Source organism: Gallinula chloropus, assembly GCF_964237585.1.
Source record: "Gallinula chloropus genome assembly, chromosome: 3".
Classification (NCBI taxonomy): Eukaryota; Metazoa; Chordata; class Aves; order Gruiformes; family Rallidae; genus Gallinula; species Gallinula chloropus.
Window position 1 is genome coordinate 37,651,375 of NC_140087.1, and position 15,335 is coordinate 37,666,709.

The window sequence follows — 15,335 nt, forward strand, 5'->3', positions numbered from 1 at the left end:
GGAGCACAGCTACTTTATTTAGCTTTATCTCAGTAGGGAAACAGAGCTACTGGCAAAATTGGCACATCTTTGTGAAGTTGTTAAACTTGGGGCCCTGGCTGGAATGTGAAAGAAATGAAGGAGCAAAGGAGAACTTGGCCTTACGCTGGGCTTCTGCTAGTTCTGGCGATTTCATGTGCAGGCTGTCCAAAAAGTGTCTGTTAGCCAAGTAAAGATGAATCTCTCAGATAATAAATGGTGGGTTTCCAAAGAGGCTTCTTGGGGGGTACTGCTACAACCTGGTGGAGGTAAGTCTTTTCATGCCCCGCCGCTGAGCCAGGTTGGAGGACAATACAGGCTCCAGCCTGGGTGCCTGAGGTGCTCGGTTTAAAGCAAAGTAAGTGGCTGCCATTGCACCCTGTGAAACAGAGAAAGGAAAAAGATGCTGGGCTGAAATTCAGTTCTGTGATGCTTCCCCCTTTCCCCCTCCTGATTCAGAGTTTCCTGAAAAAAAACCTGGTCGTGTGTGGGCAATTTCTATGAAACAATAACAACATTTAGGCTGTCAGGCAGCTGGGGTGTGTCTCATTCAGAGTGGTGGGTAGCAGCAGTCCACCCACGGAGTCCCACCAGGGCACTACAACGCAGCCCGAAGTTAAAAGTATCAAGCAGGTGACGGGGAAATTTTTTCCTTTGCTGTTAATGTGGTTAAATTTGGCCATTTGACAAATAATCTTCCCAATTCCTCTAGCAGTTTCCAGAATATTTACACAAATGACAGCTCATTCTGGAAGGAAGAGGTGGGGAAAAGGGGAGTGGGGTTAGGGTGTACCTTCACCAGGTGAACATCCTGTCTGCTGAGTTGGTTTTGGGACAGATACTCCCTGTTGACTATCCATGGATGTCTTAGGACTTGGACTGCTGTGAGGCGCTGATGAGGGTCTACGTGAAGCATCTTTGACACAATGTCCTGGGTTTAGAGGGAAAAAATAGTAAAAGGGAAAAGAGTCATTAACAGCAGTGCAGGTTTTACTAAGATCTTCCTCCTGGTGGCAGTGTCATCACCAGCATGTCCAATGGAAAGAGTGATGCACTTTAGATATAGTTTTTAAGTATAAAGTCCAGTCTTCAAAATTTTCAAGTGTCATGTTCACCTCTCAGTTGTTAATCCAGTCAAAAGATAACATGGAGAGTATTCACCTTATTGAGTGTTAATTGCTGGTGACCTCATAGAGGTGATAAAGACCACCTAGAGAGGATGCCATCTGGAGGCATCCCCTCACTGCCTCCAAAGCACGCTTACAGGAGAAGCTTAGAATACAGATCTAACATTCAGATGGTTAAAATTCAACGATATCAGTTCTATCATGTCTGAACATTTTCATTTCAAAACTGGACATCTGATAAAAAATTAATTGTGAGGCTCATAAGCGATGGCAGCAAGATGAGTATGTTCCAAGACAGCTTGCAGTTTTGTGGTGGGATGTATCAATGTTCTACCATTGGATACTACCAGTTGCTAAAACAGGAATCTCTCAGAGGAATCTCTAAATCCTGCCGAAATTTCTGAGTAATGCCAGCCAACTGGAAGTTTGCCCATGTTCCTGACCACCTACCTGTCTCAGAGACCAGTGCACAGCTTCATAAACAGAAGTCTCAGCACCAAATAGACTTTATCTCCTGGGGTTTCCATGCTCTGTGATAGATACACAGCCTAAGTTGTGAACTCTAAAGGAGTGAAAAATGCTGTTTTTGTAAGCTGCCTGCTCCTGGTTAACTTTGAGGAGCAAAAAGGTGATTCACCTATACATGGCACTGCCTACCCCACGCTTCTTTTAAAAGTTTGATTGCACCAACAGTGTTATTTAAATCTCAAGAGCACGAGGCACTGAGAAATAGCCCTTCTGACTGTCTCTCTCTTAAGCATGTCACATCTGTAGGCCACAAGCCCACCTCAGAGATCAAGAAACATCTGAGAAAGTGTTCACTCACCTTTGCAGTATCAGAAACTGAATCCCAGTTTCCTCCTGTAAGTGCATATTTGCCACTGCCAATCCGGGCCAGGATCTCCTCTGGGGTGTCGTCTGGGCCATTTGCAAAAGGAGTGAACCTATTAAAAAAAAAAGAGGGGGACGGGGGAAGAGACAGTGTAATTTGCAAGTATATGATTTCTAGTATCTAGTGCTAGAATTGCTGCTTCATTTTCACTCAAGCTATACAGTCAGGTGGTTCCTTATATTAAATTACACTGCAGAGCAAAAGTCTGATTCCTTAATTTTTTTTTTTTAATTTTGTTTCTGTTTTAATTTTTAGGAATTAAATATTCCATTTAAAAAACAGACAGGGGGTTACCTCTTTAATTGTTTTAACTCTGCTTTATTGCCAATAGATGTGCCTTGATGATGGCAATAAAGGATAAGAAATAATAAGAGAGTAATTAGAATCTGAAACAGAAAAAAGGAGAGGGGAAAAAAATCCTTTATGATCTCTTGAGGTCCCTTCCAACCCCTACAATTCTATGATTCTGTGATTGCATGGTGCTTTGTTAACCATAATGTGCAAGTCTGCTGGGCAAAAGAAATGACCTGCAATAGGTTACTTCATGGTCTGGCCATCCAAAAATGACTGGTAAGGTGCACCCAGCTTTCCTGAACCTGTGTCATATGCAGAGGGCACACCTCTTGTCTTTATGAAGTGACAAGTGCAGCTGACTAAAATCTACTAGGCCAAACTTTACTCTGCAATCTTGTACAGCTGTGTAGGTTTAGAAGAAGGGAGTGTCTGGGATCTCTATACTTCTCCTGTCTGTCTTTTATCTTTGGAAAGCTTGCCAGTTTGGTTTGTGTGTCATTGCTGTTTCTAGTGGCACTTTCAATTCCTTATGCTGTATTTTCTCCTTTTCAGCTTTCACAGAACTTCAGCCCAAACAGATATGTAATATTATTCCAATCTGCCCCACTATCAGGTGGGATGCACTAAGAGTTGAGGACTGGCTAAAACTCCAAAGTCAGTTGCTGCCTGCATTAACAGGATCCCAGGCTTGTGCTCTGGTCCTGGCTGTCTGAGCCCCCTCTGATCACAGGGGTGATGGGAGGAGAATGAAATCCCGGTTGCAGATAATAAATTGTCAGTTACTACTAACTCTCCTCTGGTGAGGAAGAACAAGACCGTCCCTTAATGCAGTGGTGGCACCTAAAAAGTCAGCACTTCTCAGCTGTTTGCATTACTCTGTTTTCTCTTCTAAGTGCAGGAAAAAAGTGAGATACAGGTTAATAGCACCTGTCAGAAAATCCACTAAGCTGTGCAATGGTCATTTCAGATTCAAATACATTTGGATCTCTTTTTCTTTTTGCTTCACATTAAAAGAAGAAGCATTTTGAATACAGTCAGCTAAGGAAACGTGACTTTGGGTAGTGTGTTGATTTTACTTTACTGATTCTGGATGTGTATTAGCCAAATAGAAGCAGGTTTTTGGAGATGCCTGCAGATCAAGAGACTGACCCAGAGTCATGTTATATTTCAGCTAATGGTGAACACATTTGTACTCATGAGTTTCTATCCCACCTATTTTGTTCCTGGCACCTTTTCTAAAACCCATGAGGCAAAAGACACAAGTAACAGAAAAGTAGGGTCCAATTCTTTGTTTTCTGTATAAATCTAGGAAAGAATCCAAGCTCCCTGCCACAGCTGAATGATCATGAAACAGATTGAAGAGCTGTGAGAGGTTACTGAAAAGTTTCAAGCTGCACTTAGGTATGGTAAATGTACACATACCACACCTTGAGGAAGGAAATTCAAGGGCCTGATAGCTCCAGATTTAGTTTGCTTACTGCATTTCCCATTCACCCCAGCACATCTTGTTCCTACCCTTCACTGCTCATTTCAGTCTATCTCTCTCTGAGTCTTCTTGTGTCAATGTTTAACTTTAGGCAGCACATTCATCGTGTTTCCTTTCCAAGTAACCCCCACAAAAGTTCCTGTGCCTGTTGCTGTTCTCGCTGGTCTGTTCAGTATTGTCCATTTTTCAAACAGCATCTGAACACTGTGTTTGGGGTGGGGTTTTGAGCCTCTAAAGATGCTCGGGGACCTCAGTAATAACAACAGTAGAAGAAGAATGAAGCTGAAGAGAATACATGTATTAATGGAGATGAATGAATATCCTCTTATGGCTAAGGTGACCATGACCTCTTCATACTTCTACACTCCGCTCCCAGTGTAAAACCTTCACACCGTTGAGTGGTGAGTAGCCACTTAGGAGTCCAGGTCTCAGTGTGCACTTAGGGGCATAGGCTATTAAAAGCCTAAACAACTTGCAAAGTGTCAAAGATACTTATGCATTCTGGAAAAGCTTACTTTAACTCTAGGTCTGGGCATCTATTTTCTTGCCTTATGAAACTGAACATGTATCTCAATGGAGGCCAGACAGTTTGCTGTCTGTCTCTCTCTTGACTCCTTTCTGGCTTAATCACTGCTGAAGTACTGAGCCCACTGCAGATGGCTGCTCTAGGAAAACCTCTTCACTTACCCTGCCAACATGGTATACAGTAGGATACCCAAGCTCCAGATGTCACAGGCTGCATCATAACCTTGGCGTTTAAGGACCTGTATGAAGGAAAGGAAAAAAACAGGTTAATTTGCATTCCTTAATTTTCCTGAATTTTTTAGCTTCTGTTCTTCAAAAAGCACCAATTACTGATGGTATCTACTGAGATTTCCAGGGCTTGCCCTCATGTTTGGGTGCCTCAGGTGCAAAATCTTCAGTAACGGTGTGGAGCAAGGTGAAGCCCAGGCTGAAGTGAGCTGATCGGTGTTCAAGCCCAGCACAGCAGCCACCTCCACAGGGACAGAGCTGAGTGCAGTTTGCTGGGGGCTCTGAGAGCCCCTCTGACCATCTAAAACACAGCAAAGTGGAACAACCCTCTCTGCTTGTTTCAGTGTTTTAAGATCTTTCCTAAAGAAAGCTCGTTAATACTTTGAAATGCATCCTCCTAACATAAAGGTTACTGACAACACTGTGGGTGCAACAACATGCTGAGTGACAGTGACAGTCTGAGCTCAGTTTGGACTTGATACAAGGAATGGATGCACACTAGTGTGTATCTTACACTGGACTAGTTAAGAAGCATAACTACTGCAAAAACAAGCTAAAAAGCTCATTCTTGTACTACTTTTGTATTAAGAAAAGTGGCCACATTCAGACCAGACTTAACAGATAATAGGCTCAAACTTGATCCCTTTTACCTACAGGAAAAAGAAGGCCATGGGACTCTGCAGAGATCTGATCAGCAGGTTCAGTGTTGGTACAGGATGGGGAGTTACAGCAGTAAGCATAAAATCTGGGTATCATTTACGCTAATACAGGCTAGAAGAAATGCCTGTTTGAGTCAGTGCAGGTCCGAGTGAAGTGAAATCACCAACTGCGGCAGCACTTCTGAGATTAGGCAGGGAGCTTTGTTGCTGTTTGGCTCAGAAAAGCTTGAGGACCGCCTCCAGTTCAGTCTCTTCAGTTCTGCCATACGAGGAGAGTTTTGTTCCCCTCTGATGGATCAGTAGGTACATTAATTTTTTGCAAAGCGCGTGAAAAAGGAATGTACAAATTCAGCAAGTCTTCCTCTGACCCGCAGCCTTATTACCTGGGAGTGATTTCAGCTCTCTGAAGTTTAACACAGGGAAGACCAAGCACTGCTAGGAAAAAAGCAGTTTCAAAAAAATGTTTCCTTGACAGATTTTACACCTGATGAGCAGCAAAACAACCATCTGCCAGGTATGCTGGTGAGAGAACATTTGCTCCCTTGTTTTGGGTTTGCATGGCAAGGTTTTGGTAGGGGAGGGGGGCTGCAGGGGTGGCTCCTATGAAAAGCTGCTAGAAGCTTCCCTCTGTGTCCGACAGAGCCAATGCCAGCCAGCTCCAAGATGGACCTGCCACTGGCCAAGGCCGAGCCCATCAGTGATGGTGGCAGCGCCTCTGTGATAACAGAGTTAAGAAGGAGAGAAGTTGTGCAGGAACTGCAGCTGGAGAGAGCTGCAGACACTGGCAGACCACCCTGCAGACACCAAAGTCAGTGAAGAAGGAGGGGGATGAGGTGCTTCAGGCACCAGAGCAGAGATCCCCCTGAGGCCTGTGGAGAGGACCATGGTGAGGCAGGCTGTCCTCCTACAACCCATGGAGGACGATGGGGAGAAGAGATTCTACCTGCAGCCTGTGCAGGACCACACACCGGAGTAGGTGGATGCCCAAAGGAGGCTGTGACCCCTTGAGAAGCCTGTGCTAGAGCAAGCTGCTGCAGCCTGTGGAGAGAGGAGCCCACACGGGAGCAGGCTTGCTGACAGGACTTATGACCCCATGGGGGACCTGTGCTGGAGTAGTCTGGTCCTGAAGTTCTGCACCCCATGGAAGGGACCCATGCTGGGGCAGTTCATGAAGAACTGAAGCCTGTGGGAAGGACTCATGTTGGGGAATTTGTTGGAGGACTGTTTCCCATGAGGGGAACCCCATGCAGAAGCACAGGCAGAGTGTGAGGAATCCTCTCCATGAGAAGGAGTGTCAGAGACAACATGTGATGAACTGATCTCAGCCTTCATTCTCTGTCCCCCAGTGCTGCTCAAGGGGAGGAGGGAGAGAAATTGGGACTGAAGTTAAGCCCGAGAAGAAGGGAGAGGTGATTTTAAGATTTCATTTTATTTCTCATTTCTGTATTCTGATTTGTTTTGTACTAAATTAAACTAATTTTTTCCCAAGTCGAGTCTGTTTTGCCTGTGATGGCAATTGCTGAATGATCTTTCCCCGCCCTTATCTTGATCCACGAGCCATTGCTTTTCTCTCCTCTGCCCAACTGAGGGAAGTGATAGAGCAACTCTGGTGGGCGTCTGGTGTCCAGACAGGGTCAGCCCACCACATACCTTAGGAAAAAGAATGGAGAAAAAGCTATATTTCCTCCTGTTGACAAAGCTGGCAAAATCCTGCTTCTGCCTCTCTCCCCTGCAGGTCGCAGCTCTGGCTGCTTTAATTGTTTCTGTTACTTCAGTTCCTGTGTTCATTCTCACTACATATTATGTTAGTTTTATGGGAAAAAGTTTCTTTTCTGTTTGACAAACTGAGTTACTTCTTGCTTCACCTGTGTGCCTGAACGCCCAACACTTATCTTTCCACGTGGCCATTCATTCTTGCTTCTTGATGGTTACATTTTCATTGCTGGCCTTGTTTTCCTCCAATGGCCAAGGACAATCAGTTCCAAGGCCAATGACAGAAAAATAGGACACTGACAATGTTTAGTGTAATGGGGTATTAAGCAACCCCAAAATGATGGGCAGGTGTTGCTGTGGGCTATCATTCAGTTTGCAAGAACACTGCTAGATAACAAACAGGAGCATTCCCTCTGTGCCAGTGTCCAGGGAAAGCTTTGCTGGGAATTACTTCTTATCAACAGTGATTTCACCCCATGGATAACAGCAGGATCTAGTGAGAGTTATCAGTTAGTGTCGCTGCTACTTGAAAATGTCTCCAGCAGATCTGTGTAACTGTGGTTACAGCGAGAACACTGAGCTGGCAGAAGCACGCATGGGGAACCTTGGCCAAAAGGATTAGCTTTTGATCTAGGGGGAAGATACTATCAAACAAAACAGGGTATCTGTCTTAGAACTCAATCAGTCGGGAAAAGAGCTTTGCAAAAATTGCAGTAATGGATGCTGAGATTGGCTGGCCATGAGCCAGTAGTGTGCCCTGGTGGCTAAGAGAGCCAATGATGCACGGCGTGCATCAAAAGGAGCATGGCCAGCAGGTGGAAGGAGGTGATCCTCCCCCTCTTCTCTGCCCTGGTCAGGCCCCACCTGGAGTATTGTGTCCAGTTCTGGTCTCCCTGGTATAGAGAAGGCAGGGATCTCCTGGAAAGAGTCCAGAGGAGGGCTACAAAGATGATTAAGGGCCTGAAGCATCTCCCCTAAAAGGAAAGGCTGAATGAACTGGGGCTGTTCAGCCTTGATAAAAGATGACTGAGAGTGGATCTTATTAATATTTATAAATATCTTAAGTGTGGGACATGGGGAAATGGCCTCTTCAGTTGTCTGTGGAGACAGGACAAGGGTCAATGGCCTCAAGTGGAGCATAGGAAATTCCACACCAATATGTGGAAGAACATTTTCACAGTGAGGGTGACAGAGCCCTGGGACAGGCTGCCCAGGGGGGTTGTGGAGTCTCCTTCTCTGGAGATATTCAAGACCTGTCTAGATACCTACCTGTGAGACCTGTCCTAGGGAACCAGCTTTGGCAGGGGGGTTGGACTTGATGATCTCTGGAGGTCCCTTCCAACCCCTACAATTCTGCAAATCTGTGAACTTACTCAAATGGGTTTAGGTCACCTCGAGACTTTGGTGGGATCTGAAATACAGGCACGTGCTGGCCCTTAGATCCACATGCGGCAGGGCATTGTGGTGATAAAACTTCCTCTGGTTTAATCCTGTTCTGACAGTGGTTCAGATGTTTACCTCACCCCCTTTAATTTCTGTAGGCTTTGATTTATTGCATTAACCATGTTACAAAACAGGGGGTTTTCTCAGCTGTGACGCAGGCAGGGGTGCATTTGGGCTTGTAAACTACCTCATCACAGAATCACAGAATCACTGGGTTGGGAAAGACCTTTAAGATCGTAAAGTCCCACCATTCCCATCCTATGCTAAACCATATCCCTAGGTACCTCATTTACCCTTTTTTTGAACACATCCAGGGAAGGTGACTCAACCCCCTCCCTGGGCAGCCTGTTCCAGCCCCTGACAACTCTTCCAGTAAAAAGTTTTTTCCTAATATCCAATCTGACCCTGCCCTGGCACAGCTTCATGCCATTTCCCCTTGTCCCGTCTCCTGTCACCCGGCTCAAGAGACCATCGCCCACCTCTCTACAACCTCCCTTCAGGTAGTTGTAGGTGGTGATAAGGTCTCCCCTCAGCCTCCTCTTCTCCAGGCTGAACAGCCCCAGCTCCCTCAGCTGCTCCTCACAGGATTTGCCCTCCAGCCCCTTCACCAGCCTGGTTGCCCTTCTCTGGACTCACCCGAGGACCTCGATGTCCTCCTTACGGTGAGGGCTCATCACTTCGAATGCCGAGACAGCGCTTCCTCACGGACTGCGGAGGAGAACCGCAAACCGAGGCGTATTTCCCGTTATCCAGAAGGACCCTGATGCGTCACCGAGGGAGCGCGGCCGGGCCCCCCCCCCCGCCCCGCCCCAGCCTGCCCGTGGCTCCCTGCACGCGGCGCGGCTCGCGCTAGGTGGCAGCGCGCGCCTTCCCCTCGGCCAAACCATGAATTAATTCATCGATGCTGCCAAAATAAAGGGAGATCCGAGCGGGCAAGCACACGCCCTCCTCCCTCTGCCGCCGCCCTCCTGTGCCACCAGCCCCGCTCGCCGTCTGCCTCCTCGCGTAGGTTCACGGGCTGAGGTTCGCGGCGCGGTCCAGGCGAGGGGCGCGAAAGGCAAACCCAGGCTGGGGGCAGCAGTGCGTCTGTCACAGGTGAAACACGAAAGCACCTAGGGCTCTGTGTCAGCTCCCTGCCAGTCCTGGTGACGTTCCAACCAACCCCTGCACTAGCGGGACCCGTCTTACTCATCACAAACGTGATTCCGGGAGCGGGAATCCAGCCTTCGGCTCCGACCAGAGGAGCCTGATCCCAGACTGCCCGGGCCTGGCGATGGCTGTGGCGACAGGCGCGATACAGAACAGCCCCGTCGCCAGGCACAGCTCCGCCTGCTTTAAGCACACTGGTGTCTTGGTGAAAACTCTGAGCACTTCCCGTCTTGCCAGAGCGATTATTTTTTGGTTTAGAAATCGAACCGCCGTGGTACCATGGAACTCATGTAAATGGATTTAGATAAATTTCAAGCAGCTCATTCCGGATTCTGAAAGGAAAATCCAATCAAACAGCAATAAAATAGCCAACCAATCTGTTTTGGCAATGGAAGGGTTTTTTTTTCTGAAAAAAAAAGAAATCTGCTTTGAATTTATACTGCCCCAGCAGTGGTCTCAGTTTATCAAATTCTCCTCCTGATGCCTGAAGGCTGTGATTCATGTAGCTTCTGGTATCGTGAAAGGGCCTTGTACAGAAAGATCTCCCCATTTTTCTCTTTCCAGTTATGTGCCACGCAGATGAATGCTGGATGGAGGAGAGCTATGAGGAAGGAAAGATTGCTGAATGATGCCAGCTGAGAGACAGCAGTATTTGACAGTAGAGGGCAGATGAAATATTGAAAGGCAACAGATTTGATTTTTTCTTAGGAGGACAGTAACAAGAAGAGGAAGACACACATTTGAATTTGTGTACTGCAAATACTAAAATTGCTGATAACCATCACTCCGAGAAACAGACAATTACACGGGAAATTAGCCTCTTGCTGCTTCATCAGAAGGAAGCGGGTATGAACATCTCAAGGGTCAAATGCAGCAAACAGCCCAAACCATTCAAACAACTGTGGGACCCAAACCCACTCCCGCAGGGTTGAGTGAAAGGAAGAGCACTCACCAGTGACGTAGAGCCACCTCTCCCCATGCTGGGGGCAAGCTGTTTGGTTTGCTTCCATTTCCCTGTCTGTCAGAGCAGAAAAGAGGCCTTTTCCCCCATCCCCCTTAACAAGGGCAACTGGTGCTAGGAAAGCCCCAGAGATTTCTTTAGCTCAGTGAAATAAACAGTTACGCTCCCACTGACTTCAGCATAGTAAGGATTTTATGCACAGATTTTTCTTCTCTTATCCCTGACATCAGCATTTCCCTCTTAAGCCTGATCCCGTTCGGACACAGTGCACTAAGGGGGAAGCAGTCTGAGCAGAAGCATCAAGAGAAAAGTATTTATCCTAGTAATGAGCCAAAGCCCAAGGCAGACACTGGCTTCTGCCAGGAGAAAAACAACTGCCCTGACAAGCTCAGCAATAGGAAAGTGATGGTAACAGAGGCTGTGTTAAGTGCACAGCCTGGTTTCTGCCTTGCTCCTCTTGCAAAGGCAGTGAGGAAAATAGGGAGGAAGGACTGCTTCCTAGGACACACTCTTTACTCAGGGCTTTGAAACACAATCCTACCTCAGGGGCAACAAAGTTGGCCGTGTAGCAGGGAGTCATGAGCAGCCCGTTCTCCGCTCTCAGTTGCTTGGCAAACCCAAAGTCACAGATCCTGATGGAGTCTGGGTTTCCTGACTCATCCATGTAGAGGATATTACTTGGCTTGAGATCTCGGTGCACCACCTTAAAAAGAAAGCAGCGAGCAACAAGTGAGGAGAGGAGGTCAGGGAGCATCCAGGCTTGGCTGCCATTTCTGGTCTGCTGGTTGAAGTAGGTCAAGAGCTCATGCAGAAAGCATTTAAATTTTGCAGAAAAGTTGCTTAAAAGCCTTGAGCAAACCAAAAGGGAACAAAAAAAAAAAAAAGAAAAAAAAACCGTTGAAGTCTGTTAAAATCAGAAAGAACATGTTTGACAGCTTCTGTTGGTACATTAAACTGGAGGCTGCTGCTCCAAGGGGGACACCTTTCCTGAGAGCAGCCAGAGGGGGTTGCTGTACCAACACTTCAGGGTCAGACTCTCCTGGAACCTGATGACCCTAAATACTCAGCTGAAAGACAAAGAAGAAGAAATCCTGTCACAGGAGCAAAATGTGTAAGGGTCTTCCTGCGACTGTATGTGTAAGTAGCTCACACCTGAAGGCATGGGTTCTTTTTTTTTTCCTAATTTCAAAAAGTATTCACAAGAATCCTTTCTGTAGGCATGCAACTTCAAGTGCCCATGTGTTTTACCAGGCATGCTGTGTCTCAGGGGTGGGAAAACAGCCTTTGTTTGTCATAGCAAGACTGAAAAACTATCATGAAAACATAAAAGCCCAAGTACAAAATGCACTTGTTTTAACCATGGAACAGTAAAAGCAGCAGATAGTTGACCAGTCATCCAAACTGCTTGTCCTGGAAAAGCAGAAAAGGAGAGATTTTCAAACTGCCTTATATAGACAGCTTAGATTTTCAAAAGCCAGCTCTTTAACAGCATGGCAGAAGCCTTTCCCAGCAGTTGCTCAGACTGCCCCTTCATTTGGAAAGCTATTTGATTCACTACCTATCTGCTGACTCAGCTACCCTATTTGAAAGTCTGTTAAAAAATCAGGTACTGCAATAATGACTGTGAGAAACAGTAAACAAGTAGTATCTCAAGAAGGTACATGAACCTGAGAATCCATGTAGTTTGAGAATGAAAATACCACTTCATTGTACTACAGTCAAGTTGGGAAGTGGCCAAAAAGCCCATGAACCTCTTTCACAAACCAAATGTAATTGCAAATATGGAGGAAGATTCTTCTTTTTGGGAAAAATATATATATATATAGCTGCATTGCAGAGAAGCAAAATCACAGCTATTTGCCTTTTTCCAAAAGTCAGGATTTAAGAAGGATGATGTGGATAGGCAACTTCCCCTGCCCATGCTTACGCCCTGAGAGTGCAGGTAGTCCACAGTCCTGGTGATAGTGCAGAGCACAGCGCTGGCCTCCCGCTCCGAGAAACACTTCTGCCGCAGAATGCGGTCCAGGAGCTCTCCTCCCCGCATCAGCTCCATCACCAGGTACACGTATTTCCCATCATCATAGACCTGGCAGAATAACAGAATAAAAATATGCATCGGGCCCGTTAACTTGTTCCAGGTTGGTCCTTTAACCACAGTGCTGGCTTGCTTGTGTGAGGCACTGCAAGAAGAAAATGTCAGCCAGTGTGTGGGAAACAGGCTTATTACCCTTAACAACAGAAGCGCCAACTTTATAAAAGGACTTAATCATCACTTTTTTCTCACGCCTGTGGCAAGTTGCTGATTTGTCCACACAGAAATGCAGCTTTCCTGATCTGCTGCCATGGCAGTAGAGCATCCCAAGCTGCTAAAAGTGGCACCTCTTCACACAGCCTGAAATGTCTGCTGGCTCTCCCCCAAGCCTCCTCCTCAGCAGCGTTCTCTCTTTCCACTTCTACAGGGTAACATTTGCCATTTCAAACATCAATATTTCCCTTTCACTCATGATCAGCTAAATGAGCTGTATTATACTCTTGGCCTAGACCTGCTTCCAACAATACGATATAGTTTGTATTTGCAATTCTTGTGAATTCATTGTTGACATCAGCCTCAAGATGGTTTTACCTCCAACATCAATTGCAAGGGGTAAAATAGAAGTTTCTTCTGAATTGGAAGACAGCCATTTTCATGTCACAATCTGTCCAGCCTGCAACAATGGGTGGCGTTACAGTCATCAGCCCTAAGTGTTTTTCTAAGGGAATATAAACCCCTTTTTTGCACAGATTTTAAAATACTATTTAACATTTGGGAATTAAGTGAGACTTTCCTCAGGGCATGGGATTAGAAATCTTTCTATACCTCTATGCCTCTACTTCTATACTTTCTATACTTTCTTACTTATACTTACTTACTTATACTTCCATAATTTTCATACTTCCCTATACCTTAGAGAAGTATAAAAAATATACAGGGCCACTGACACCCTCAGAATTTTGTTCCATAAGCCCTGAATCTGACATGACATGGACTATCACAGGTGAGACTACACCCATCGTGAGTGAAATCTAAGTAAAACCCGACTAAAGGACATCACTTCGTGTAAGCAGTCTTCTCCAGCTGCTTGAGCAGAAGGTGAATACTCAGGATCATACAGAATACTACTCCCTGGCATTAAAGCACTACTGGGGGGAACCCTAGTGACTCTGTGAGCCCTCCTCTTCCTGACAAAAGCAGACACCATGGGATGCATGGGACCAGCTGCTGCTCATGAAGAGCATCCCCTGCCTGGCAGCACCACCACATCTGCTCAGCAATTTGCTCTGAAACACTCAATGAGGGAGATGTCACTCCTGACAAGCACTACAAAACCACAGTCAGTTTGTTGTTCTCCAGCACTTTGCTTCTATTCAGTTTGTCAGGCAGTAATTGGAGAATCTGTAACCTGGCCAGGCTTTCCAGTGGCTACCCAGGAATTTGTTAGGTCATGTTTTATTCCTTGATTTCAGTGGGTCTGGTTTTAGCTCTGACCTTCAAGTGAATAATTCTGTCAACATGGACTTGTAGGTGAGCCTGGCCATAAGGTGAAAATCGTTTCATGCTGAAGTGCTCACAGTCTACTCACATCTTTAAGAGTAATGATGTTTGGATGCTGTCCATATCGCAAGAGGATCTCAATTTCTTCAGAGGGGTCTCTCTTGCTCTTATCGATTATCTGGAATAAATGAAGAACAGTGCAGTAAGATCCCAGTTAGCAGCACTCAGTACAAACCAAACAATTTCTATAGTTAAAAAAATGTAATGTTTTAAATCCTTTTACTAACCATTATTCTAGGAGAGGACAGCCCAAACCTTGTGTAAATGAGAGCCACACTGACTATGTGCCAAAGTCAGATGGAGCAAAGGCTAGTTTAGGTTCTGAAGGCACAGGGCCTCTTTTTGATGCCGATAGTTTTGTTTGCCCATAAATAATGATGACTACAAGAAGTGTCATTTACAAATCAAACAACTGGGAGAGATTCAAAATAATAATAATAATAATAATGCTGTTAAAATCACCTCTTTGACGTGAAAATTGGATACATTCATCATACTGGCATATGCTGGCGTATCTGCTGATAAATTAATAGAAATGGTGGGTTTGTCAGAACTGAGAATGTATTGACATATACTGTCAGGGCCAGGGAGGGGGGAGGTAGGCATAGGATATAAATTGAAGCTGTTGGCAATCACTTGGCTTTTCGGGCCATGTTGTTGTAATGAACAAGAGAGTGGCCAGAGATTGCATCTGGCCATGTAACCAAACTCTGCCCATTCCTAAGCTAGAAAGAAATGAGCTGCATGTATCACTTTTCCGTATTCAGCATCTTTTGCCTTGTCAGGGAGTACAGTGAGACATGAAAACTTTTCAGTTTTATAGCAGCAGGTCTCAGAAGAACATGACACCTGCTGCTCAGAGAGAGTCACGGCATGGAAAGCCTGCTGTTAGGCTGGCACCGGCTTCTCATCAATGCTCCTCTTGCCTGTATTTGGAATGTTAATCAAAGAGCTTCGATCATTTGCCCAGTTGAGAGCACTGATTAATGTTTCTCACTTTGCAGATTTAAATGATAAATGTGAAACAAAACCTGGCTATAAAATAATCCAAGGCAGATCTCTATATTTTAGAATCTCAAATGCAGCTGCATGGGGAATGGTGGAAGCCTTGTGCTACTAGAAACTCATTAGGACTACAGTATTTTGGCACTACTTCTTATTGCTAGTAAACAGCAGCAGTAGTTTTGAATAACAGGTTTACCAAAGAGGAGCGGGTGGCATTTTTAGAAAATCATAATTCCATTACTG

At 45.6% G+C, this 15,335-nt stretch overlaps 1 protein-coding gene across 1 annotated transcript in view; it reads right to left on the minus strand.

Moving 5' to 3' along the window:
• Positions 1-271: 271 nt before the first annotated feature.
• RPS6KA2 (ribosomal protein S6 kinase A2) overlaps positions 272-15,335 on the minus strand; it is a gene marked incomplete at both ends in the record, with an annotated part of 171,985 nt that continues 156,921 nt past the window's right edge. Inside the window, 7 exons of the mRNA XM_084261212.1 lie at positions 272-397; positions 812-949; positions 1,972-2,089; positions 4,505-4,581; positions 11,037-11,198; positions 12,423-12,581; positions 14,116-14,205. Coding sequence (XP_084117338.1) covers positions 272-397; positions 812-949; positions 1,972-2,089; positions 4,505-4,581; positions 11,037-11,198; positions 12,423-12,581; positions 14,116-14,205 — 870 coding nt within the window. The remainder of the gene's footprint in view (positions 398-811; positions 950-1,971; positions 2,090-4,504; positions 4,582-11,036; positions 11,199-12,422; positions 12,582-14,115; positions 14,206-15,335) is intronic.